Source organism: Oxyura jamaicensis, chromosome 3 (assembly GCF_011077185.1).
Source record: "Oxyura jamaicensis isolate SHBP4307 breed ruddy duck chromosome 3, BPBGC_Ojam_1.0, whole genome shotgun sequence".
NCBI classification, from domain to species: Eukaryota; Metazoa; Chordata; class Aves; order Anseriformes; family Anatidae; genus Oxyura; species Oxyura jamaicensis.
In genome coordinates, this window is record NC_048895.1 from 115,395,824 (window position 1) to 115,421,353 (window position 25,530).

At 49.1% G+C, this 25,530-nt stretch overlaps 2 protein-coding genes across 3 annotated transcripts; one reads left to right on the plus strand and one right to left on the minus strand.

The window, feature by feature from the left end:
• Positions 1 to 460: 460 nt before the first annotated feature.
• On the minus strand, positions 461 to 1,453 carry LOC118165138 (small basic protein 1). 2 transcript variants are annotated; one of them, XM_035323047.1, is made up of 3 exons: positions 1,295 to 1,453; positions 574 to 710; positions 461 to 537 (listed from the first exon to the last, which is right to left on the minus strand). In XM_035323047.1, exons 1-2 carry the CDS (start codon positions 1,350 to 1,352, stop codon positions 580 to 582), a joined length of 189 nt encoding a protein of 62 aa, XP_035178938.1. In that variant the 5' UTR covers positions 1,353 to 1,453; the 3' UTR covers positions 461 to 537; positions 574 to 579. The 2 variants fall into 2 exon arrangements, with proteins under 2 accessions (XP_035178938.1, XP_035178937.1); XM_035323046.1 differs by lacking the exon at positions 461 to 537 and having other exon boundaries at positions 569 to 710.
• A 2,719-nt stretch (positions 1,454 to 4,172) lies between these two features.
• Positions 4,173 to 5,446, plus strand: LOC118165135 (cygnin). Its single transcript, XM_035323044.1, has 2 exons — positions 4,173 to 4,316; positions 5,188 to 5,446. Exons 1-2 carry the CDS (start codon positions 4,259 to 4,261, stop codon positions 5,319 to 5,321), a joined length of 192 nt encoding a protein of 63 aa, XP_035178935.1. The 5' UTR covers positions 4,173 to 4,258; the 3' UTR covers positions 5,322 to 5,446.
• The last annotated feature ends 20,084 nt before the right edge of the window (positions 5,447 to 25,530 follow it).

Sequence of the window (25,530 nt, forward strand, 5' to 3'; positions counted from 1 at the left end):
TCAGGCCATGGCCAGTTTCAAGTTACCCGCTTTGTGCTGAGGTGCCCAGGACCGCGACACCCGAGTGGCCGCACTGGGGTGAGGATGCTCTGGAGACACCCTGAGAGTGGGATTTTGGGGGTGCGAGGGGAAGGAGGTGGCTGTTCACCCCGGTGTCTGCCCCTTGGTGGGACCGAGGTCCTCCGTGCAGAATGGGACTGCTGGGGGCTTGGGCGTGTTGTGTTTCCTAAGGCTAAAATGTGGAGGAGGAGGACATGATATCAGGCAGTCCATCCTCTCCCAGCCTTTGCCACCACCCTGTTTTGAAGCAGGTCCCAAAGCCCCTTCCCTTCCAGCATGACATTTTGCAGCCACAGGCCTGTGGTTATCAGAGGTATATCGTGTTCATGGTCCAGGGAGGCTGCAGAACCTCTCCTGGAGCTCCCTGCCCAGGAGGGGAATGAACCACACGGCACACAGAAATCGCATCTGGCCACATTTACTTGAAAGCAATGAAACCGTCTCCAGCACGCAATGAACGCGGCGCTGGGATCTCCACTGAAAGCGCCGCTCTTTGTCCACCGCAGGGCTCCATTGCAATCATTTTCCCTTTTTGGGAGGGGGGATGCAGCAGTACATCTTCCCGCAGGTCTGGTGGAACGTCCACTCGTCCGTTTTGCCACACGAGTAGGAGCAGTACCCTGCGCAAAAGCCCTTCGGCTGCCCGTACCCTGCGAGGAAAGAGAGGGAGGTGGGTTATACCAGCAAATGTCCAGCACTGTAGGAGAGAAAGCCCCCAAAAGCTGGAAATTATCTCCTTGCTGGCTGTGCTGGTGCAGGGGATAGGTTTGTGTTTAAGCCCTTGCAGGGAAGGAGCAGTGCTTTCTCTCCCTGTTGATCCAGGTGGAAAGCCCGACATTGAAAGTTCACCCCTACATTGATCTATCCTGCAGCTTGCTGGCTGCATTGGGTAAACCACGTCCCGAAGTGCCTGTTTCTGTCTGTCCTTGCTGAAGCTGAAGGCAGCAGGGGGTGGCCACGGGAGGATGAGCCCCAAAGCTGGGTGAGATGCATCCCTCCTTCCACCCCAGAGAGCGGAGAGGGGGAGGCAGGAGGCACAGGGTGCTGCGGGCAGAGGGCGAAAGGGGAAGAAAGGGCAGGAATTAGAGTGAGAAATGAGAAGGTCTGGAGGTGTTTCCAGAGGATCCCTTGTGGCTGTGAGCCTCTAAAACCCAGGGACCCAAGGTAAGCATTTGGAAATGGTTCTGCGAGAGGTTGTGCACCCTCAGCCCTGGGGATGGTGTCACTCTCTTACCTGGCGCAGCCATGGAGAAAAGCAGAAGCACGGCAAAGACCACGCAGAGCACCCTCATGTCTGGAGGACGGTGGAGATCTCGGCACGCCGGGAGCAAAGCAGGTCTGAGACGGCCACAGTGAGGAAGGCTGGAGGTGCTGGGTTTTATAGAGAGGTGCCTGCTGCGAGCAGAGCGGTGGGAGGAGGAACTCGAGCAAAGCCATCTTCGGAGAGGTGGCGTTTGCTTTCTGGCGCGTGCAATGTCACTGCGACCTGCTGCTCATGCTCCCAAAGGTGCCCGGCGGCTGGGGCCATGCTCCAGCGGGCTTCACCTCCCAGCTCCCAGCCACTTGCACCAACCCGGACGCGTGGGGGCAATTCCCCCTCCTCCAGATCCGGCTGCTCAGCGCCACCGGGTGCAGCCCAGGAGCTGCCTGGGGCAGGTTTGCTCTCCAGGGCTGCATGAATCCAGCCTGGGTGTCCTGGTCAGGCACCGGCCCTGGACACCGTCTGCAAGGCACAGACCTGACGGACAGCACTGGGGCATCAAATCCGTCACAGGGAATGGTTTTCAGGGTGCCTTCATCCCTGCGTTGTCAGTGAGGATCCTCAAGGGCCTTTCCCGTGGATGCTCTGCAATAATAGCCTGGGAGCTATTTGGGTGTTCTGTCGAAATCTCCTCAAAAAGACCCATGATGCTGATTGAAGGAAACAGGCAAATATCTAAATGAAACTAAAGCAATAGATTCCCACACCACATCTGATCAGAAATCGGTTGTGATCCCTGTGCTATCCTGCCTAATAACTTTTCTGGTCATCTGTGGACTGTGCTTGCTATATTCACAAAGAAGAAATTGAAAGGGTCTGCAGCACTTAGAGGACAGGACTAGGATTCCGGCGGATCTTTTGATGCTAAAGAAATAATAAAGCAAGCACGATTAGGGAACAGGGAGGGTTACGCTTTCTATCCAGACACAACTAATTAGCTGGGGAATGCAGAACAAGGAGTTTCTGGCTGCGCAGCAGTCCTGCAGGAAAATCTCAGGTTGCAGCGGATCACAGGTAGGAACAAACGAGCAATGTCCTGGTGCCGGGAAGCCAGCACCAATTGTCCTACAAGTATAAACAGGAGCTGGGTTGGTAAAACACAGGACGTACCCACGGCACCGTGCACGTGTCGGAAAGTGCATCCATCCCCCTTGGCACACCGTGGAGAGCGAAAATAAACACCACAAAACAGGCAAAGTGCTGGTTAGGAGCAGCAGCCAGGAAGCAGAGGAGGTGTGCGGCCCCTCACCCTTACACGGTTTCTCAGATAAGATCAGAGGGGAACAGAAGAAAGGCTGAGCCAAGGCACAGCTGGGGGCAGAAGCAAGCACACGGGAAAGAGTCCAAGAGCGTGTTTTCGCCCAGAAAAAGTCTCCAGCCTGCTGCATCATGAGGTCTGGGGTCTTTTTCAATAAGGATTTGTATCTAATTTTTGAGTTTGTAATTGCTTCATGAATTTATAAATTGCTTTGCCATACGTCCCATATTTTGACCTCTCCAGCATCTGGTGGCAACAAGTTTGCCATTTCAGCTACATGCAGCATGAAAGAGGAATTTTTTGTTGCTTTTGCGATGGCAGTGTGATTCAGCACTACATCTCACCCATTTCTCGGGTTAGGAGATTTGGAGAACCACAGATCTCTCTTCCTTAGGCCTTTACAATTTTTGCAGCCCTGTGATACATCTCCAGTAACTGCTTCTTTCCCGAGCTGTAAAGCCGCAGCATATTTAACATGATGGGAATGAGTTCCCACCTTTTAACCCCTTCTTGCCCTTTTACAGCCCATCAGAAAGCTAAAAAATCAGAAAGGTAAAATTTCTTAGCATACAATTTTCCACTTTTTGGACTTCCAGCTGTTTTCAGAGCCCTCGGATTCCCAAGCCCCCTTCCTAACTGGCTCTGGCTAATCCAGACCCGTCTTCTGTGCAGAGATTGCATATTTTTCCAAAACCAGCAACTGACCCTGAATCGGATTTGACCCTTTGCTAACCTGTTACAAAGGTCACCTGTAAGTGTTGGAAGGTCCTTCTGGGGACCTGGGTTTGGTGGCACCCGGTAATTCTGCAGCAGCAGCTTCTGTCCCCGCACCTCTCACTTCATTTTTCTGTGTATAAAGCTATAAAAGAACCTGGCTAACTGGGGCTGAAAAAGCAATTTTTGCCCCGCTTATGCTTGCAACCTCATCATTTTCTGGAGGGTTTGAGAGGGGGGATGATGACCAAAGTGTCTGCAAGCAGTCGGCTCATCCAGGCTCCTGGGACAGGCGCTCAGCCCCCATGCTGCTGCCCATCGGCGGGGTGAGAGGGGACAGTAAGTGAGGAGTATGAGATTTGCTGGAATTATTAGAGATATTTTGCAGGCTGGGTTCCCGTGAGGATGGGAATGGAGAGCACAGGCTCCGGGTCCTCCCCAGGCCAAGGCAGCTCACAGCAGGGTCCCTCTGCCTGCATGCTGAAGGGCCTAGACAATGGAGGGCGAGTTATCGGCACATCGCGGCCGCTGCTCAGCCCTCTTGCATCGCTGCCAGAGGCCGAGAAAGGCCCCAAATTCTGTGATACCGATCTCGTCCTCCCCTCCCCGTTATACTGCAGATCTCCATCAGGTCCCGCTGACCCATCTGCCCCGCTCTTGCCAGCCCCTATTCCTTTGTGCTCCCTTCAAAGGCGGCGCGGGGATTATTGGCCGATATTGAGCAACCCGGCGGCGGCTGCCAGCACACCTGGGCGCAGGAGGTCCTGCTGCTTGTTCCCCCACCCTGCGCCCGGCCACGAACAGCACGGGCTTGGACGGGTTCCCGTGGCTCCCCGGCATCCTCCGCGCTGCAGGAGAGGGCTCGATAAATACCGGCAGCCTCAGCCTCCCTCCGCACCGCCTCCTCTCGAGTTCGCTCCGGCTCTTCTCCCTCCAGCCTTGCAGATCCCAGCTCGGCCCCAGCCATGAGGTTCCTCTGCCTCATCCTCGCCGTCTTCCTGCTGGTCTCCCTGGCCGCCCCAGGTAAGTGGGAAAAGCGGGTGAGATGAGCTGAGACTGGCTGGGATTTATTTCATGTAACTCTTGGAAATATAGGTATCGCCATCTGAGGTGATGGCTATCACCCAGTCGGGTACATCAGTAATTTATTTCAAGGGACTGGGATGTAAAAAGGGGTTAGCTGAGGAAGATTTGTGTGGAGGGATAACTGAGGTTAAAAGTTTGGGAGCGAGCTTAGGATAGACAATTCCTAACCAAGAGTCTGGATGTGGACGCTTCTGGTATGGATGTGGACACTTCTGGTGTGGATGTGGACGCTTCTGCAGGGGGTAGGAGAGCTTCACAGTGCCAGAGGGGACCCTTGCCTCTCGATTTCTGTGTCACGGAGCAGTCCTGGGCACATTCAACTTGCTGATGTGGCATAGCTGTAGCTGCTAATGCCCAAGTCTGAGGCCCTGTGGTCGCTCTGCAGGAGTCAGGAGGGAACTGTGGGCTGAGGGCTGCCAGTCGGGCATTCGAAGCTCCTTTCACTCATCCGTCTGGGCCAAGTCTTTCACTCAGCTTCCCACTCGTAACCACCACAGAGAATATTTGGTGCAAGGCTGCTCTGTGGCCAATTAGAGATTTTCAACATCTGGAGTGCTTTTTTTCTAAGAGGACAGTTTCTAAAAGCATGTTGTAAGGGAGTGGACACGAGGTTTTTGGATCCATCTCGATGTGACTTTGGCTGTTTTACACTGAAAACATAAATCCTGTCCCTTAAGGAGAGGAACATGATGAAGAAATGTTGTCTTGCACAGATGAGCACCTCTATCACCGACTGGCCCTGGTTGGAGAGCAGGGACCAAGGGCACCCTCCCAACCCAAGCACTCTCCCTCTGCTTTCTTCTTGCAGGCTACGGGCAGGTGAGGAAGTACTGCCCCAAGGTCGGGTACTGCTCCACCAAGTGCTCCAAGGGGGACGTGTGGTCCCTGTCCTCCGACTGCAAGTTCTACTGCTGCCTGCCGCCCAACTGGAAGGGGAAATAAGGGCTGGGCAAGGAGCCCCCGGGGACGAGGAGGCAGCTCGGTGGCTTTGGGAGCGGCATCTCGACTGTCGAGCCCAACTGTCATCCCCTCCTCTCGATAAATAAAAAGAGAAAAAAAAGATGTAACTCCCATACGTGTGTGGTGTGCTTACTCGCGTCCCATGGCCCCAGGCACAGCACTAGGACAGGTTCGCCCAGCCCAAAGTGGGGTAGAGATTTGGGATGAAAGCTGTCATTTTTCCTCTTTCCTTCTCCCTGCCCCTTAATTCAGCCCCTGGAGAGAAGAATCCAGGGAGCATTCATTTCCATACTGTTTTTTTCAGGCTATGGGATGTCTCCAGACATCTCAAAAAATGTGGGAGGTTCAGCAATGTAAGCATGTTATACCCCTTTTTCTGTGAAAATACCAGAAAACCCCAGAGGTGGACAACAGAGACACAAATTGTCTGTCCCAGACCTCAAACCATGCCTTTTTAATTCTCCTTGGGCAAACTGCCAAGGCTGCCCAGCCAGGGCTTCTTCACTTTGGGGTATGGGGGGGGGGTTCAGATTCTGGCTTCAGGGGGTCTGTGGTGGGGAAATAATACGTACAGAAAAGAGCTGTGAAGGCATCCGAGGTCTGTGGGAGGTGTGCAGCAGGAGCAGACCTTTACTCTGCACAGAGAAGCTGTTCAGAGATCCTCAGCACCGGGGTGGCTTTCTCCTCCTTTTACACCAGTACCAGAGGCAACACCGTTTTTAGGCCCTTCAATAAGGAATTTAATTCTTTCCACCACACAGCATTAGCTGTGAAGGTGAAGATATAGCGGTGGGTTTATGGGGATAACCAGGGGGTCGGAGTCCAACAGCAAAAACAGCTTCTGTAAAATAAAACCTCCTAGGGCTAGCTCTGCTCTCACTCCCCCGAGGAGGATCTGTATGACATTGCCTGGACCTGTGGCTGTTTGTGGGGTTGCTGGCTGATTTTTATTTATTTATTTATTTATTTATTTATTTATTTATTTATTTATTTATTTATTTTCAGGAGGAATTGTTCTGAGTTAGTGGCAGGAATCACTGAACTTTCTAGTGGTTGTTGTTAGGGGGGGAGTCAAGGACCAGGAGGAGAGCTGCATGACAGGGATCATTTCCCTTCTAGAGGTAGGGACTGTGAAAACGCAGGGAGTTTCTAGTTTATTCCTCTTCTGTCTTAACTTTTCCTCTGCCCTCTCTCTTGCTTTCTCATTTTGCAGTGCAGTAAGACACAGTCGGAGCAGAACAAACATCTACAGATGCACCACAGGGCTGGGGTCTCCCAGCATCTTTGAGCTGTGCTGTCCACGCTGGGTGTGAAGGGCGGTGTGGAAGACATGTGGAATCCTCCTTTCATGCTTTTCTCCCCCTGGCACAATTTGGGTGAGATTAAAATGGAAATTAGGGAGAGTTTAGCTCTTAGGTGTTTACCTAGAAGGATCTTTGTGCCTGGGACACCTGCCAGGTATGATATGGAAGCTGCAGGAGATGGTCACCCTCTAGAGCCATGGCTGGGCACGAGGTGGGATATCTGAGGTAGGTTTATTCATCTCCCACTCAGAGCAAATGGACTTGGAGCGAGTGCTGCTGCAGGTTGTGCTCTCCGGGGCAGATAGCCCTAACCTGCTCGCAAGCAGGTCCGGAGGGAACGGCACAAGGCAGTGCCAATATTGTTCAGTCCAAAACGCGCGGTCATTGCCAGGGAACACAGCCCACGGTGTCGCCGCTCGGGTTCAGCCACTTCTCGGACCAGAGGTGCTGAGGTTGCTATTTCTACTTGTCCACAAAGGAGAAGAGAATGAGAGAAGAAACAAACACGCTGATGGAAATGTAAACGCTGGGATTTCTCTCCAGCTGGTGGTGAAGGAGACTCCGGGTAAGCAGCAGAGGCACGGGCTGGTTGCCACAGTTTGGTCACCTCTGCACGTCGTGCTTTGCTGGATTCTGCTCATTTATGTTTAAAGCCCAACACAGAGGACTTGAGAGAAAAAGAGACTAGGAGTGAGCTGCTCTTTAATCTCTCTGCAAGAAGAGGCTTCCAAGTCTCTTGGATACGGTTGATGAATAGGATGAATTTGGGGAATGGTGCTGTCGGTGTTCAGGAATGTGAATTAAGCACCTGATGATGAGCTTAGACTGGTGTTCTCACCTTCAGACAGCCAGAGTTCTGCTATAGGAAAAATATTTTAACTTTATAAAAAAAATTCTTTCCAGTGCCACAGTATTTTGCTTGAGGGACTGGGATTTGACATAAAATGGGAATGCACATGGTGGCATTGGCCTGTGTAGCGCCGGTCCTCTCAGGTGTCTGTTTCGGAAGGGCAGAAGCACTCTCAAACATGTCCCTGTGACCTCTCCATCCCAAGACATGCCCCCTGACCCTGGGGCTGGTTGTGACAATTGGTCGTGCTAAGAGCATCATCACTGAGACTGAGAGGAGCCCGGCCCCAAAGGGAGAGACGCCTGCAGAGGCCACACGAGATGCCTTCAATACCCCGTGACAAATGGGCACAGGGTGGATGTCTCATTGTCGGATGGCCACTGGGTTGGAGTGACACAATATCCCACTGAGCAGCAAACAACCTGTCCTTGGACGACAGCAGAGTCACGCTCCTCCTTAACACTGTCCTTTCTGCCACAAAATGTCTATAAATATCAGGATTTCCAGCCTTATTCTTAGCAACAGATTCAAGCTCCCTCAGCAAGGCTGCATCCCAGACCTGCTGCGATCCTGGTGGAGATCCAGGCATGAAGATCATCTATGTTGTGCTTGCTGTTTTCCTAATGGCCCTGATGGCCACCCCAGGTAAGGTGGCACGTTACGTGGAGAAGAAATAAGTGAACCATAAAGGAATGAAGGTAACGAAGACTTTTCCAGGGAAGTAGGTGTGGGTGGGGAGGGTCCTATAGAGGTTTTGGGTGGGTTTGGCTCACCAGGTTTTGGGAAGGAGACCAGCTCCAGAATCACGCCAGCCTAGATTTAGATATCCACCGTCTGGGGGGGGTCTTCATGTGAACTGGGTCATGTCACAGTCATTGGAGACCAATGAACACAGGCAGAGCAATTCAGCTCCTCAGAAGCTGAATTTGAATTTATGAACCTGGATGATTATAGCTATTCTACTAACTTCAGCAGTGCCAGCTCTGAGGCCTGGACTTGACATTTGAATTAAATCTTCCAAACCTTTTAATTGTCAGTTTTGCTCTTGGCCAAATAGCACGGACCCAAACTATCCTGAGACAAGGACCGACTGTGGCCAGGGCCCATTCCTAATTATCGGTTTGGATGTAGGTGCTTTGTTTTAAGGAGACAGTTTCCTGTGAGGAGGTGGACTTTCTGTGCCACTGACCATGATGAAATAGCAAATGCAGACTTAACTCTCTTTCTTTCTCCAGGAAAAAGCCAGTCAAAAAAGAACTGCAATGGGTATTGTTCCAGGACGTGTGCTAAAGGAGAGAAGGAGGTGCACACTGAGGACTGCGGGAGGACCTCTTGCTGCCTGAGACACAGGAAAAAGAAGTAGAGCTAAGGCTTTCAGCACAGGGAGGAGGAGGGAAACAGTGATGCTTGCGGCAGTTTCTTATTTCATGGAAATGGAGTTCGGTCCTCTCATTAAAAAAGACCAGTTCTCACTCTGAGGTGTGCTGTGTGGTTTATTGCCTTCCCAAAAGATGTGGTCAGGGGATCTGTGAAGATTTAGGGTCATGGTTTTGTAGGTGACATTGGTAGTAGGGGGATGGCTGGACCAGATGATCTTGGAGGGCTTTTCCAACCTTAATGATTCTGTGATTCTATGGTTTGGTAAGCCTTGCCAGATAAGTCCATGCTTATAAGTGATGACATGGCCAAACACAGGTACTGCACTTTCTCACACCAGAGCCATACAGGAGTCTCCTGGTAGTCTGCTCACATGAAGCTGTGCCTTTGTACAATTCAAATCCTGTGGGGATGTGCTGGATGGTGGGGTGGTATCATTGAGAAATCCACTGGAGGCCTCCTGCCTGACCCAGAAGTCCTACACTCAGACAATCTATCATCACTGACCATCACCAAAGATTTTGGCTTGTAGGGCCTGAGACCCCTACATAAGTTTTCATCACTTATGTCCCAGACAATCTGAACCAGCAGCCCAGACACAATCCTATGAAGGTGACACTTTCTGTTCCCAAAGCCATTTCAGATTTCTTCAGACATCTTCCACGTGTGAGAAACCTTATGGGCACCTGGGATTTTGCTGCTCCACCCCTCACACTCCTGCACTGCTGAGACATTTGGGAACCAACTCTGCAAAGCGCTTGTATCCCATGATGTATCCTTTTGGTTTAGACTGCGGTAGAGCCTTGATCCTGGAGTCACTGGAGCCACGAGCAAAGATCTCACTACTCAAATAGTGCAGGATCAGGACTGGAATGAGGGGAAATACAGCAGCTAAAATCCTGTTGTGAAGTGCTCTGTGCTGTGCTGGCAGCCTTTGTAAACACAGGCTCCATGGCACTGAATAGCTGGAGAATTAAGAGGAGGAGGGATAATCTGTCATATCTCAGAAAGCAGACCTACCGGGGTCTGGGGCAGCCTGAAAATTGTGCTGCACCTTCTGAACCTGCTAATTGCCACCAGCAATTAGGTGTTGTCCCCAAATGGACTTCCTTTCTTCCATCAGCAGTGTTGTGTCGTTAGCTCCTGAACAGGGCATCACTCCCAATGACTTTGCATGAAGGGGTAAATTGCCTGTGGCATCCCTGCTGAGGCAGGAGAAGACCCTTCCTGAGGAGACAGTGAGGGGAACTTGCCCTCTGACTGCTCATCCTTGACCAATGCAACATCTCTCAGCATCACCGAGTCCTCTTAAGGGAGAAAAGTCTGGCAAAGGTGTAAGTGATCCGTGACCCGCTGGAGATAGCAGAGCAGCAGCCACTGATGGAAGCAAAGAGTCCAACCTCGAGCAGTGCAGAGCATAGAAAATACTGATAAAATCATCAGGGAAATGCATCCTGACCCCAAAAATTGGCCGTTCAGAAAAATCTGGGAGGCTCTCACCATGGGCGAAGCTTGTGGTTTGACTGGCCTCTTGCAAAGGAGAGGCTGGAAGGTCCATGCCTGTTTCTGCACAACCCGAGCATCCTTTTGGCAACTTTCAGCTTCACCCTTCCATGTCAAAGGTGTCGGGTTTCTTCCTTGCATCACAAAAAGCTGCCCCGCTTCCTCCCTGTCTCACATATTCCCCAGCCTCACTGCTGCAGGACCATGCTGGATGAACCATGCAGCCTCTTACCTTCCCCTTCTTGTCCTGTGCTTTTATTTAAACAAAAATGTAAAACGTGCAGGCATGAAAGCAAACATATTGCCTGACCTCAGAGGAATCCTTTCTTCTTCTTCTCTCTCAATCTCTCTCTCTCTTTTTTTTTTGTTTTGTTTTGTTTTGTTTTGACAAACTGGAAAGGAAAAAGCATTTCTTTTTAGATCACAGTCAATTTTCTTCCAATTCTTTGGGCTTGCCAGTGAACCGGAAAATCCACCTTGTGCCCAACTTGTGTTCGGAGACTGGGGGGAACACAGTGATGCTGCAGCAGGAAGCAGGGCACAAGGGCTAGACAAGAAGGAAATATGCAGGGATCCTCTTTGCTCATCATTTTCTTGGAAGATAAAGTGCAAAGCAACCCAAACCAGCTTTTTGCATTGCTGACCTTCGCTCCCATTCATCATTTTGATTTCCCTCTTTTTTTTTCCTTTTTTTTTTTTTTTTTTTTGGGCGGCGGGGGGAGGGGGAGGGGGAAGCCTCCCCAAGGGGTACTGAGAAATCCCTGCTGCAGGGTATTGTGGATACTAAAATTCACCTGGAGGGGGGGCAAGTGGGCAAGTGGGTTTTCTGGAGAGGAATTCTCTGTGGCTTAGGTTTTGCCATCTGCAATACCTGAGGCCAGTTTTTCCTTTCCCTCCCATCCATATTCTTGGCTGTGTGCTCCAGTTTCAGCTCCAAGGCACAGGGGAATTATCCTAACCTAGGGAACCAGGCTCCACAGCCTCTTTTTTGGGGGGAAGAAATTATGATTTTATTTAGTTTTAATGTACTTTGTGTAGTTTTGATGTAGCAAATGGAAAGGATTTAAAAGCTCAAAATAAAAATGGATCCTCACGGTTTTATCTGAGCAAACCAATTCACTTGGGCCCGAGTCTTTTCCCTTCCCTGCCTGTCCTCCACCAAACCCTATTCCACTTTGTTAAGTTTACTTAAAGAAATTCATTTGTTTCTATGAAAAAATATGTCTGTAAAAATGGCAGTAATAGAGCTAGCATATTGCCACTTTGCTCTTGCCCTTGTTTCTTCCCTGCCTGCATTCCTGGGCCAGGGGCAAGCTCCTTTAGGAGGGGCAGGAGCTCAGGGTGCTGCAGTGGGAGTCCCTTGCTGGTCCCTGCTCCCAACACACCAGAATACCCTGCAGACACTGATGAGTTTGTCTTTTAGTGAGCTTGGAGCTGACTGGGTTCAACAGAGCCTATGGTGGGTCTAATTTGTGAGGACACCAGCAAAGCTGCACGCTCCCGAGGGACGAGGAAGGGACTGGGCCTTGCCTGAGGCGGCAGACAAGGCCTGGATGCAAATCCATGGAGGTTTTCCCAGATCCTGGCTCAAGAGGAGGGGTGGCTGTGTCTCTACTCATCAGCAGAGCCGTGTTGAGGCACGGGAGCTCCCCTTTGCCAAGGCTGGGCTTTGCGTCAAGCAATTCCTGGGCTTTATTTGGGATGTAGAATGGGGACCATGGCAGCTGAGACCCAAAGCCTTGCTTTGGTGGGTGAGAGGTTTTTCCTAGTCTGGACAAGGCCAGGCAGTGCCAATTGGCCTCAGGGGCAGAAAACAGGCCCTGGCACTGTTTAATTGAGTGGAAGAGACATCTCCAGCATGTCCAAAGCCAGGGGAACGGAGCCAGAACTAGGCCGCATGCCTTATTTCCCTCGGACTGGCGAACTCAGAGAAATAGAGGCGGGGGAAATTCAGCCGAGCATGTTGTTATGTATTTGGGTCAGCCTGTAGCTTTCCATAGGTTGCAAATCTAATGTGGAGAGAAGGGTGACCTGGTAAGAAGGATGCTTGGGAAAGAATGGATTTGTCGTTTGTATCCCTATCTTCCAAAAACAAAGCCTGGAGGACAGAGATTGACGGGACAGGGACATGGAGGGGACCAAACTTGCTCCCAGCAGAGCTGAAGCTGTACACCAGGGTATTCCTGGCTCCTACGACCACCTCAGGCTCCCAGCCCAACCACGGGAGCTGCTCCAGGCCCCATGGGTGGTGAGGACATGCTGCAGCAGCAACCCAAGGCCATTGGGGCTGCAAACTCAGGGGAGCTTGGATCACATCCAACCGGGAGCAAACCCAAGCATCTCTCCCAGGAGGAGGCCGGTAGGATCACTGTTCACAGGCAGAGCCCAGCACCAGCAAAATGCTGAGGTTGTGGCCAGAGAGGAGGCTTTTAACAGCCCCCCTGCAGCTTTCCTCCAGCTCTGTGTCCCACGGGCCGCGACAGCTGCAGTGGCGGAGGCAAGGGAGGGCACGTATCCAGAGTCCAGCCAGCGTGTGATGAAGAAGATTTGGGGAAGGCTGCCATCTCTTGGATGACTGCAAAATAACGGAGCCTGCTTAGGAAGTGCTGCTCAAGATCCCGGGAGGCCTCTTTCTTGGAGGACGAGTTCAGTCGAGAATGACTGAAGTTATTCCTGCTCTTCTCTGGCCTACCACAGACTGATCCAGATCTTTATTTTGGGAAAATTAGGACTGGTTCTGGAAATGATCTGGCAGATTTTCTGTCTGGCCCTTGGTACCTTTCAGCAGTGGCTTTTCAGAGAGCAAAGAGTCGAGCTGCCTTCCACCTATCTGACCCAGGTCCTGCAGGCAACCTGCAGGGGCCATGGGGGCAGGCATCCAGCGCCTTGAAGTCGAGACAGAGGGAAAATTCCCTTTTCGGTTTGGAGACTCGTCTTCCTGCAGCAATGGAAAAGCTCCAAATTATTGGGCTTCTACAAGCAGGAGAGGCATTTGGTGCATTGGATGTGTCTCAGGGGCTAAGGGGGTTGCTATTGAACTTGCACACTTGAACTCATCACCTGCCTCTAGACAGGCAAATAAAATGAGCTGGGACCTGTTCTCCAGCCCAGGCAGCAAATGATACAACAGATCACCTCCACATAGCTGAATTCCTGGCCCATGCCAACTCCCAATTTTTCTGTGAGCTTGCCTAGGTAAGGTCTGGTTGTTTCAGGCCATAATCATGCCCAGGAGTGTGCAAACCATTTTATGGACACAATCACATGTCAGCACTGATGGCTGGAGAAATGCTGCCCCTCTAAAAGCCTGTGACTGGGCCAGGAACATGGGGAGACCTGCATCTTGAAACCTGGACGTGTCTCCTCTGTCTTTTTTTTATTATTATTATTATTTATTTTATTTATTTTTTCTTTTATTGGAAAACAAGCCTTCATGTGTCCCTTGTGCTTTGCTCCCCTACCTTGCCAGCCCCACCAACACACACACTCCTCTCCTTACATTCAAAACCCCACTCAGGAGAGAGTGGAAGAAGCACAACTAGGCTCAGTACACTACTTTTGGGGCTCTCTTTCACTATCCCTGCTGCTAGGTGGTTTCAGGGCCTCCTTTCACCCTTCCACAGAAATCTGTTGGGGGGTTGTAATACCTGCTCTCAGCCTCTGGTGTGTAATCTTTGACACCAGCCACCTTGGTCCTACACTCATCTGATTACATGTCCCCTGGGTCCTCACTCTCTCTCATTAAGCAGCCTTACAAAGACACAGCTGCTCCATAGCTCTAAATGCATCGGAGCACCTGCCCGCCTGGTGGCCCACTTTCCTGCAGATTAAACATGGGTCTAATGGCTGTAAGCTGCTTAAATAAGTCTTGGGCAAAGCCCCTTTGTGAGCACTCCGTGAACAAATGGTTCCCTGCTGGGACCACTGCTGCATCCCCACGCCAAAGCATTTCTTAATGATGTGTTTCGCTCTCTTTTGTGCATCCAGTCAGCTCAACTCCTTTCCACAGGCAGGAAGGAGTGAAGAATATGACCCATCATGGACAAGAGGAGATGGCCTGCAAGATCTCTTGCCCATGTGGCCAAACAGATCCTGTGAGCCTGCATCCCTTTTCCACCTCTCCCAATCTCTCCAGCATATCCTAATGTAAGCACCTTCCTCTGATCCCAAATTGTCTTCATCTAGCAAACCAACACCACAGCATTTAGGATCTGTCAGTGCATGAGTGTGCAGCACTTTTTGCTTAGCCTCTTGGCCAAGGAAATATCTGACAAATCCCATAACAAATGAGAGTCAAAATATCCATTGCTTCCAAGATTTTACACCTCCACAAGCTTGGCACCTCTACATGTCCATTGCTTGGCCTCCCTGCCACCTCTGACCAAGTCAAAACCTTTAATCCAGCCCCCCCACAAAACATCAAATACAGATAAAGTGAGAGTGCCCCCAAACCAGATCCTTAAAGCAGTTTGTTTGTTGTTATGTGGTGTGGGAGGATGATCAAGCTGACAGATGCTGGGAATGTCCAGTCTGGACAGTAATAATTAGGATATTTTTCCTAGGTAACTTTTTATCTTGATGACTTTAACAGATTACCCAAATTTTGCCTCCTGAGGATGCATGATATGGACCAATATCCTCTTGTGGATCCCTATTTTTTTAATTTATAGTGACGATCTTTTCTATAAAAGATTATTTAAGATCTAAGTAATGGTACATCTCACCATGCTTTGAATATCCAGAAAAAAATAATAAATAATAATAATAAAAGATAAAAGACCCAGCACAGAACTGAAGGTACTAGAAATAAAGCAAGGAATTCCAGTAACAATCTGTGCCCTAATATCAAGGGGATTCGTACAGGGTTTATGCTATTAGAGGGGGACAATGGGATGTGCACACCTTGTGATACTAAGCTATGGCTCCTAAGCCGTGGCTTCTTGAGGATTAGAGAAGGAAAGCGTGTGTCGGGGAGAGGAGACTGGAACAGAGGAATGGGGAGTGCCTTAGCGTTGCTGGGGTTTAGAGTGTCACTGGGGGCTGGTGGCTGTCATCCTCTTTGGGACAGCATGGCCTGGTAGGAAGGAAGCAATCATGGGCTGCACAGGAAGGTGAAAGAGGGAATTTTGGCAAGGTGATGCTATTGGCAAGAAATGCAGTCTGCTTTTCAGCTAGGATGTGAGGTTCCCCCCTTCTGTGGGGAGTCCCAAGGGGGCTGCGGTCTGCAGGCAGTAGTGGTGGAGCCCTGTCCGTCAGCTCCCACCATTCATGGTGCTCCCAGGGTCGGGCAAGAGCAGATGTGCCTGGAGGAAGAACATGAGCAGTGGTACAAGGGAGACGTGGGAGGGCAAGGGAAGGAGGATGGCCAGCAAGGGCAGGAGGGACAAGGACTGGATGGGCTCCAGGTATAGAACATCAGGGCTATCTCCAGGTGTAGAACATCAGGGCTGTCTGCTCCACCTGGACAAACTAAACTAAGACAAACAAGCTAAGACAAACTGGGCAGTTGGGCTACATCTAGACCAGTCAACAACAACAACAACAACAAAAACAACAAAATGGGGACATGCCTCTAGCTCCGAGACCCTCTGGCCTGGTCTGGCTACATCAGTGTTTTTAAACTCTCTCAGACTCCAGCACAGGATTGTCCCTCCAGGTGGTCTGTTGGGAATGGGTCCTGATTTCTGATGACTCCTGAGCTTCCCAGGGTTGTTTGGGTCAGTGCTTGTTGACCTGGGCTGAAATTGGCCATTTAGCTCTATGGATGATTCTCTGTGCCCCAGATGGTTTAATTCCCATCTATAGATGTCAGCACCAGAGAATTTAGCTTCAAGTATGGTCTAGCAGAAGAGTGTCCATGTAGATGTTATGACCAGGTCAGGAGCAAACCAGAAAGACCATATAGCAAAGGCTTGTGTTGACAGTGTCAGCTCATAAAATACAAGGCAAAATTGTAACTCATGCAAAGAAAAGAAGCCTGCCTTTTGCTGTAAAAGTGAAAATGGTGCAACCGAGTAATTGCTCCAGCCCTGGCTACCCAGTCAGAAAGCATCAGGCATTTCTGAGCAGCGCTGAATGAGGGACCGACGGGGCTGGCTGGCATTTCATTCCAGCTTCCTTTCACTTCAGCAATCCGCTCTTGAGACTCTTGCTTTAGTCACTTTTATGGCTCCTTGCACTCCAGGCTGCTGCAGCATGTGTGTGATGAGATGCTAAGTGCTTTTTTTTTTCCTTTTTTTTGGGGGCATTGTTTTGCTTTGCTTATAACTAGCATTTTTTTTTCTTTCTCCCTGAATGATTGTTCTTCCTGTTACTTCTGCTACCTGGTATATTTTTTGTTGTGAACTGACATCTCTTTCAGACCACAATGGGGTTTTGGGCAGCCTGGGCTGGGGGCAAGGGTTGTGCCCATGGCAGGGGGCTGGAATTAGATGATCCTTAAGGTCCTTTCCAACCCCAACCATTCTGGGATTCTGTGATATCATAGTGATCTCCACTTTCACTCTAGGGTGCTGGAAAAGCCTGAAGAGCAACACAAGTATATGTTTGGTTTAGACAAAAGGACAAAAGTACAGTTTGAGGACTTACCAATGAAATAAAAAGGCATTAACAGTCTTAAAATGAACAGTCTTTAAACTCCTTTTTTTTTTTTTTTTCTTTCCCCTGCTATGTGTAATGTAAGTCCTGAGTGTCACTTGGTGAAGGCAAAGTTCAGTGGAGGTGCATCAAATCTGAGGTCCCACCTCTGTGCACAGTCAATTTGTGGAGTTTAATGGCAAAGAAGGTCACTGAGTCAACTGCTGCAAGTGAATAATTGCATGACCATGAATATTCGTAGCTCTGCACAGGAAGATCCTGTAATAAAGGTAATCAAATCTCATGCTTCAGTGCATAAGTGGATCTTCGCAGCAGCCAGGAGAGAGGCTTTCCACCCGCACACCCAGAACTGAGCAGGTAGCTTGGTGTGCTGTGTGGGTAACCTCCGAAGCCTCAGCTTTTGGCCATTGCTGGAGGCAGGAAGCAGGATTTGATGAACTGGTGATCTAAGTGGCTATGGCAATTCCTGTGCAGGAGCCGGGGAGACCACGAAAGGAGAAGTGTGTGACGAATGTGCTACAGAGAGACATTTTGCTGCCACATTTGGAAATAAATGCAGTTCGTGAGATAGCCTCCACGTCAAACTGTAGCCTGAAACGTTGAGGAAGGACCAGAGGACACTTAGGCAATCGAGTCTGAAATTTCCTCAGAGACTGCAGGTGGCACTTTGCCCAGTTCAAGACTGAGGACCGATGGCCAGATGAAGAAGTCCTCAGCGCTCGGTGAACACTAAAACACTGAAAATCCCTCCTACGACAAGCCATTGGTATCCATGGTAATGAAAAGGCCAGCACTACTGCTACGGCAAACCAGAGAAGAAACACAATGCCCTTGTGGGAATCAGGCTGGGAGTCAAAGGTTGGTGTCTGCATGTGTCTGCGGGGCTAGATCTTGGAGATCAGAATCTGTGCAGGCCTATCCCGACAATTCCCTAAATTTTCCTTGCCCACAAGGAGCAAGGAAAAAAAGCAAGGCAGCAATAAGACAATTCTTTGACATTGCAACATGAACGAGGCACTGCAGAGCTGGGAAGTTTGGAGAAGATGGCCCAGACAAGTAGCATCATGGAGCAAATGGCATCATCCAGCAGCAAGGACATCGGTCAGACAAAATCACCCACCGCGGGTGGTTCAGAGGATGCTGAATTGGTGTTCTTTAAACCCAAATGTCCAAGTGGCTTCAGCTTTGATTACGGGCCCCGAGCTCTGTACGAGGAGGCTGTGAAAGGCTGTGACTTGTGCGGGTCAGCAGAGACTGGAGCAGAAATGGCTGTTTCCCAGCAAGCAGAGAGCTGCGAAATATTCTATTGAAAAGCAGCGCCAGGAAACGACTCCCATCTGATACACAGTAATTTTGCACAGTGGTGAAGGTTTTCACACATAGCAGAAATGAGTGATTTTGGAAGGCAAATAGCTGAAAGAGCAGTTGCACCTGAAAATGGAGGTATCACCTCCGGTCATGATTGCAGCTCCCTGACGTAGCGGGGCCAACGCGAGCCAGGCACAGGATTTCCCACTGGGGGAACCAGCCGCCAGACTGTTACACTGCCTTCACACTGTCAAGTGCACTTGGATTCGCAATTCGCCAAGCGCTGGGTTAAAGCACACAGGGCTTGAAAGAAAACAAGCTTTGCTGCAGTGCTGGCAGTCAGCTGGGATATTCACCAGATCCTTTCTGTTCATAGAGCCCATGCAGTCCAGCGTCCTTCACCGGTGCAAGCTTTCGCTGACACATTGAAGGTCCTCTGAAACAAAAACGATGGGTTCTGGTTGGGAAAACACAGATTATTGAATGATATTTTTCTGAGCCTTGAACGACAAATTGAAGTTGATTAAAGAAACTTTAGACACATCCTTGAGGGAAGGGGAGATCAGGAGAATATCAGGCCTCAAGACTCTCCCACTGGTGTTTCCTTAGTTTCAGCTCACCTGTCTATACTTGATGTTGTGTAGAAGCTGAAAGCACCTACGGCAAGGTCTCTGCTTATTTAAAACCTTAAACTCTGATTATTTAAAACCTTAAAACTCTGCACTCCTCACACTCTTTTAGAGGTCGGTCTACAGCATGCACAAGTAATGGGCTGGGTGGGGTGGGCACAGGCACCCCATTTCTTGGTGGCAGTGCTCCCAAGGGAGCACATGAGAGTCTACGCACTCAGCTATTGAGATCTAAGCTCTGCTTCATGCATTTTGCATGGAAAAGCCAGAGGCAAACACGGCTCCATCCATCAAGATAAATCCGGAGTGTGGGTGCAATGAGGCCAACGCACAGCCTGGCTGAATGAACAGCAGGGATGTAAAATGTACATGGTCCAGGATGGAAAGCAACGAGATCTGTCCTAAAGTTGGGTGTATGTATGGCTTTGAATCTCAAGCGAGGCCCGGCTACCAAATCACCCTGTACCTAAACTCCGTTAACTGATTCACTGAATTCATTCAAGACAGACTTGCAGGCTGAGGAGGAACATCCAAGGTCCTTCCAACCAATTTGCTTCTGCAGAGCCCCTGCTAGCTCGTGTCTCCTGCAACAAGTGGGATGTCTTCTTGCATGCTGCACTCTCTGCACCTAGGTGGTTGTTCTTTGCAGTGGAAAAGGCAAGGTCTTGGTTCAGCACAGCACCGCACCCCAAATTCACCTGAAACCTGCCGGTGCTCCTTGAAGCAAGGCACCGAACCGTGCACTGAAAGCTAGTCCTTAAACAATCTGATTTAAATGCTTTGTTTAATCAGGGCCACCTTGCACCGAAATCTGGTGGCCGGGAGATGCAGCAGCACGCCGTGCAGGGAGGAGCTGGCTCGTACAAGTGGAACCGACAGCTTCTCTCTGGAATGTTAATTAATTAGTAACTAGCACAACAAACATGCTGCATCTTATAGCACCTTGCAAGGCAGGAAGCAGCAGTTACTTGAAAGTGCAATGAATGTTGTTCATCATGAAGGAAATGTTTTCTCGAACAGAGGTTTCTTGGTGGGATTTTCTGACCTGTCTCAAGCAGGACCAGCAGCAGGGCTTAGTGCTCAGGTAAGCCTTTATGTCTCAGAAGAACAGGAATTCTTACCTTTCTTCCAGGTGAAATACTAGAGGAGAAGAGAAATGACTAGCCAAGGCTGCACAGCCTCCCCTGGAGATGTAAGGACAAGTAACTCTTTGGGTCAAGGCAGTCTCATTCAACAGGTCCTGTTTTGCAGTCCTCACCTGGATGAGTGCCCCCTTGGATTCACTGCAAGTACAGTGATCTGTAAGACGTAGATCAAGAGTTATTGTTTGCTGCTGTTTCAGCTTCTTCTTTTCTTTTTTTTTTTTTTTTTTATATATTTTTTTTCATTCTGCCCTAAAAATGCCAGAGCTTGTTATCCTCTTGGAGATTCAACCTGAACATTTGTGCTGCAGAATCCCCCCTGCCCCTTTCTATCAGCCTAACTAGCAGACAGCTGAGTTCCTCAAGCTTCTCTTTGAAGGGTCCTTTCTATGGATGGCTCCTTTCTATCCTCCCGCTTTGCTTGATGTCCTCAGGTTTCTCTCTGTATCTCACTGACCATCACCTGAGCTGATCAGGAGGTAGGCTTCTCCACTACTGGCTGGGCTTCCCATAGGAGATGAAGCAAGGAGAGCTTTGTGGCACTGCCTGAAGACCAAGCTCAGCCTTCATGGCTCTCGGGCTCTGGCGACCCAAGGAGTAAGACCCAAAGAGTCACCGCGGGAAAGCTGCTGGGGGCCAGCTCTATCTCTGAGCATGGCTTTGCTCGTCCAGATTCCCCTTGCCTAAGGTCAGCCATACAACAGATTTCTTGCACAGTGCTCTGCATTCTCTCTGCAGTCAGTGGAAAGAGGACAGAGCATGGAGATCCTTCCCATCCCAAAGTGCACGTCTAAAATGGGGAGAGGAACTGCCCCCTAGATGTGCTGGCATCCTCTGCAAGTCCTGCAGAAAGGTCTGATGGACCACCTTGAATGACATCCGACCTTTAGGTGGGTCAACCAAGGTGCGACAAACCCTCGTGCCTGGCTTAGTATTTAGGAGTCTTACAGGGAAGAACAATTGATACAAGAGTCTTTCTGCTTTTTCCATTGCTTTATTAAGCACTTTTCAAGCTTATTTATCTCTTCCTTCCAATCTCTTTAAATGCCACTGAAGTTGCTGTCATTGTAAATCAGAGTCATCAGAATCGCCTTTGAAAGCCAGACTTCTAACTAAGAAGAAAAGACACCCACATGAAGCAAACACCTATGGATTATATATCACAGACAGAGGAGCATGGGGGCTGCTCCAGCCTCACCTCACAGCTGGCTGAAGTGGAGGACTTGCAGTGTACATCCTCCTGGGTAGGATGACGGTAGATGAATTGGTTCACACTAAGGATTCACCCAATGTTTCCCCTCCAGTGTTGGCCATTGGCAGGCCCCTGTAAGAAAAGCAAGACCAGAGTAAGCACCTATGATACTTACCCCTACTCATTTCCCGCATTTGGGCTGTTTTCAGCTCAAGGGATTCCTTCAACCTGTTGCTATTTGCTTGCAATGGACTCTTCTTCCTAGATTTCACTCTGGAAGAGATGGAGAACTTCAGCTCCATTCTCAAATCCGCCAGGACTTTGCAGTCTGTGCTGCACAGAGCTCTGGGCCAGTCCATGCAGAACGTGTCAAGTGCTTTGTCACTGCCCAGCCTTGGCGGCCGGGTGTCCCCGAGGATCTGACACTCCAGCAGTTTTTGCATGCAGTGACTTGTTTCCCAGCGCTGGCACAACCGGTGGGCAGCTGGTGAGCCATGGTGATGGCGATGATCAGCTACTGAAGAGCGAAGCTTTTCCCCAAAAGAAATGTGCAGCAGCCCCGAGGTGAATCTGCAAGCTGTGTTCTCTTTGAGTCCCGAGTGAGCCCAAGCTGGACAGCGAGGCTCAGGGATGGCGATTTATAAAAGAGTTTGGAGCAGTGAAGCAGAAAAGAGCAAAGGGAAAAAAAGGCTCTTTTATATCTTTCTGGTTTCCTGTGGAAATGGGGCTCAGGAAGCTGCATTCTCCGAGTACCCGCCTCTGGTTTTCTGTGTCCTTACCATCTCTTCCACTTCCAATAACTCCTTCATCCCTTGGCCAGTTTCTCCTAGATCCCGAGAAGAGGGGAGACATCCTATGAACGTCTTCTCCTAGTCAAGGCCACAGATGAGAGGTACAACACGGCCAGTTCTGTGCAAGAGCATGATGCCTCCTGCCCTGTCCCATTGCCAGAGAGCTCATTTATCCCTAAACCAAAGTTTTTTGGCAGAAGGGTAGTCATGGGAAAAAGTCTCCCATGTTGTAAGAGTCATTGGTTATGTGCTCATCAGTTAAAAAATAGAAAGAATTCCATAGCAGATTGTAATACATAATAATATAAAATTATCTGATTCACTCTTACAACGAATTTCTTTTTCTCACATATGTATGATTTCACTCTTGCAAAGAATTTCTATCTTTCTCTCACCTATGATCGTCTCAGTTTTTAAAAGTCCTCCTCATTCAAAGACGGTTGGTTTTACCTGGTCTGTTCTTTCTCTTTTTCATTCAGCAGTTTTGTTTGTTTAACAACAAAGAGCTCCACCAACACACAGACATACATTTTAATTATCACCATGTGGTATGGCTCTGTTCGCAGGTTAAATGTAATTCACTTTACGACAGTCCCAGAGTGTTTCCCATGTGCTGGTTAACTACCATACCTACCCAGCTGGGGAAGAAGATGTTGGAATAGGTTGGAGAAAGGACCCTGAAAATGCTATCTGAAAATTAGTTTCAGCAGGTATCCAAATGTTAGAGCTGAAACCCCTCTATAAATTCCAAAGCTGAACGTAATGAAATCAAAATACACTTTCAGCGTCAAGACACACGCCATGAACTCCGAGCTAGCAATACCTGGTGTTTGCTCAGCATCCATCCTCAGAGGGCTTTACAGTTGTGAACTCGTTCTTGTATCGTAAACAAGCTGTGAGCTCAGTTTGTTGGCCTTTGCTAGGACCCTCTAGGCTTGGTCTTTTCTGCTTTACTATGGAATTGGAGCAAGTTTTTATTGTTTTTTCTTCTTTCTTTTTTTTTTTCCCCTAAGTCAAGAGAAGATACTTCTCTCGAGGGCACAAACCGAAGTCCCACTTATTTCCCGCAGCAGAATCTCACTCACCACTGGCACTTCAGAAACAGGTCTATAAACACAGCAACTAACTCTGCTTGGCAAGGGTAAATCTCCCCCATCAGTGCCTTACTGCCATGCGAGGGTGGCCTGCCAAATCCATTGACATGACATAAGGAAAGATTTAGGAATGGTTTGGGAGCATAATAAATGAATCCCCCACTGAGTCGGCTGTACGTTCCTTGGATCTATCAAGCAATCAAAATAAGCCCCTTGGATTACTCGAGACAAATGCCTGTCTGCACAACAAATCACCGCAGATTGCTTATGACAGCCAAACGAGACGTCCTTTCCGAACGTCACCCTGCAGCTCTCACACGGCTCTGGACCTCGTTATACAGCAGGAGGAAGTCTGAAAACCCCAACAACTCTTTTGGGTCTTCTTTCATGGAATAAGGACAAGCGACTTCAAACGTGGGAGGGAACGCCTGTTCCTATGGGGCAGTTTGGCCTAACGTTTGCGACGAGGCGTTAGAGATTTTCTATTGCCTTTAACATTTCAGGTTACTAAAGGATTATATCTATAGACTGTGGTAATCCCTGAATATTTAGAAAATACACGCACGACTCTCCAAACATCAGACATCTGCCCCATGGTGCTACACATCTGCCATTCTTGTGGATTTTTGAACAATTTCCTTTGATGAGCAGGTTTATTTCGATGGAAATCTACAAATGAGAAAAGCTCCCATTCCCTCTGTGCTTGTGTCGAGTCTGCAGTTTTACAGCTTAACATTTGTATCCAAGACAAAATATGCAGTCAGTCTCTTTGGGCATCACAAAAACACGCATAAATGCACAAAGATAAATAGGTTGAACACACACATGCAGACACATACACACGCTAAACTCTACTTTGCTAAAAATCTGGCTCTGAAACAAATATATATTTTTTAAATTAGCATTTTTAAAGACAGTAACTGCATCTTGAGTGCAGAGAACACATTATTTTGTAGGCGTTTTCAGCAGCACAATACCAACCCCTATTTTTAACTATTGACTAATTACCAGTAGATCTTAATTACATGGTGTGTGGAGGCACTAATAAGTTTACAAATCTGCCAACAACACTAAACACATATGTCTTTACAAGCATTAGCCTCCCTCTCTTTTTTAAAAATCCTTTCTCTCTTTTCCTCCTCCAATTTGGCAGCAGAAGATACTGGAAAAGGCTGTAATTGCGGCTGATTAGAAGGCGAGCATCTAAACACCCATCCTTGCTCAGAGAAGAATGGCTCAAGCCACGAGGAGGAACCAGAAGTGAACAGAGAGAAGCCAGCAGAGCTCGGAGAGAGCTTTTGGGTTGTTTGCTCTTGCCTTCTGTGCGAGCTTCGTGGAGCTGTGGGCACATTCCACGTGTGAGCTCTGTTGTGATGGGGCTGGAAACCAGTAGGAATGGGAGGAATGCAGAAGGAGGTGCTGCTGCTGACCCTGGAGATGGCAGCCCCCAGCAGCTTCCCAGACCAAGCATGCACAACAGCTTTAATGCAGACCCGACAGCAGCAGGATCATCCTCTGGCCCCAGTTGGCTTAGTCAGATCCTGCCCACAAACACTCTGAAACCTCAAAACACTCTTGCAAAAAAAAAAAATCAAAACTCCCAGTGAAGGTAACTACTTGTACTAAGATGGAAATAATCTCCGAGAACATGCACGGTGTTATTTTGTGCTCTTACTGTTGAGTTGCTTATGCCAAAAGCTTTTGGCCACATTTTCCAGGAATTTCCCCTCTGCGTTGCTGGGTTAAGGAGCAAGGCAGCCAAATCTGTCCCAGAGTGATTTTCTGCCCGTGTTTTCACATCTCGTTTGCAGATTCTGATCGAGTTTTTGCACTCTCAGCTCTCCATCGGAGTGTTAGTGCTGCAGGTGGACTCTCACATCTCCCCAAATACCTTTCGGATCCAGGTCCCACAAAGGCTCCCACTCGTGCAGACACTTCCAAAAGCCCTGAGCGGGGTTGAGGGAAGCTGTGAGCCACACAGAGGCTCCTCTTGTGCACACGATGAAAGAAATGTGCGTTTAATAACTGCAGTTACCTACCTTATCATGTACCTATTAATCTCACCGTGTTTTATTATTCAGAGCTCAAAGTCCTTCACAAACTTCCATCCCGTCCTCACACTGGTGACCACACCATCACGTATGAACCTCTGCTGATGCATCGTGCTCCCTGAAGACACCACTCAATTGCTATCCCAGGTAAGGCTGCAGATTCTAGCACTGGTCAGGTTGTAAGAGCTTGGAAGTGGTTTTCTGTAACATGAAAATGTAGTCAAATGTGAGATAAAAAAGCCCTTTTGTGTTCCCAAAAGGAAACGTACCCAGGTTCTGCGAAAGGTGCCCGTGCACTTGTAGATGGTCCTTCCATTTCAAACCACAAAGGTGATCACTGAGAACCATTTCAA

What these genes read in the sequence shown, in the direction of transcription:
- LOC118165138 (XM_035323047.1), bottom strand. Translation starts at nt 1,352, where the DNA reads ATGAGGGTGCTCTGCGTGGTCTTTGCCGTGCTTCTGCTTTTCTCCATG. An exon ending in TTTCTCCATGGCTGCGCCAG is followed by an intron (nt 711 to 1,294) that starts GTAAGAGAGTGA and finishes CTTTCCTCGCAG; the next exon opens with GGTACGGGCAGCCGAAGGGC.
- LOC118165135 (XM_035323044.1), top strand. Translation starts at nt 4,259, where the DNA reads ATGAGGTTCCTCTGCCTCATCCTCGCCGTCTTCCTGCTGGTCTCCCTG. An exon ending in GGTCTCCCTGGCCGCCCCAG is followed by an intron (nt 4,317 to 5,187) that starts GTAAGTGGGAAA and finishes TTCTTCTTGCAG; the next exon opens with GCTACGGGCAGGTGAGGAAG.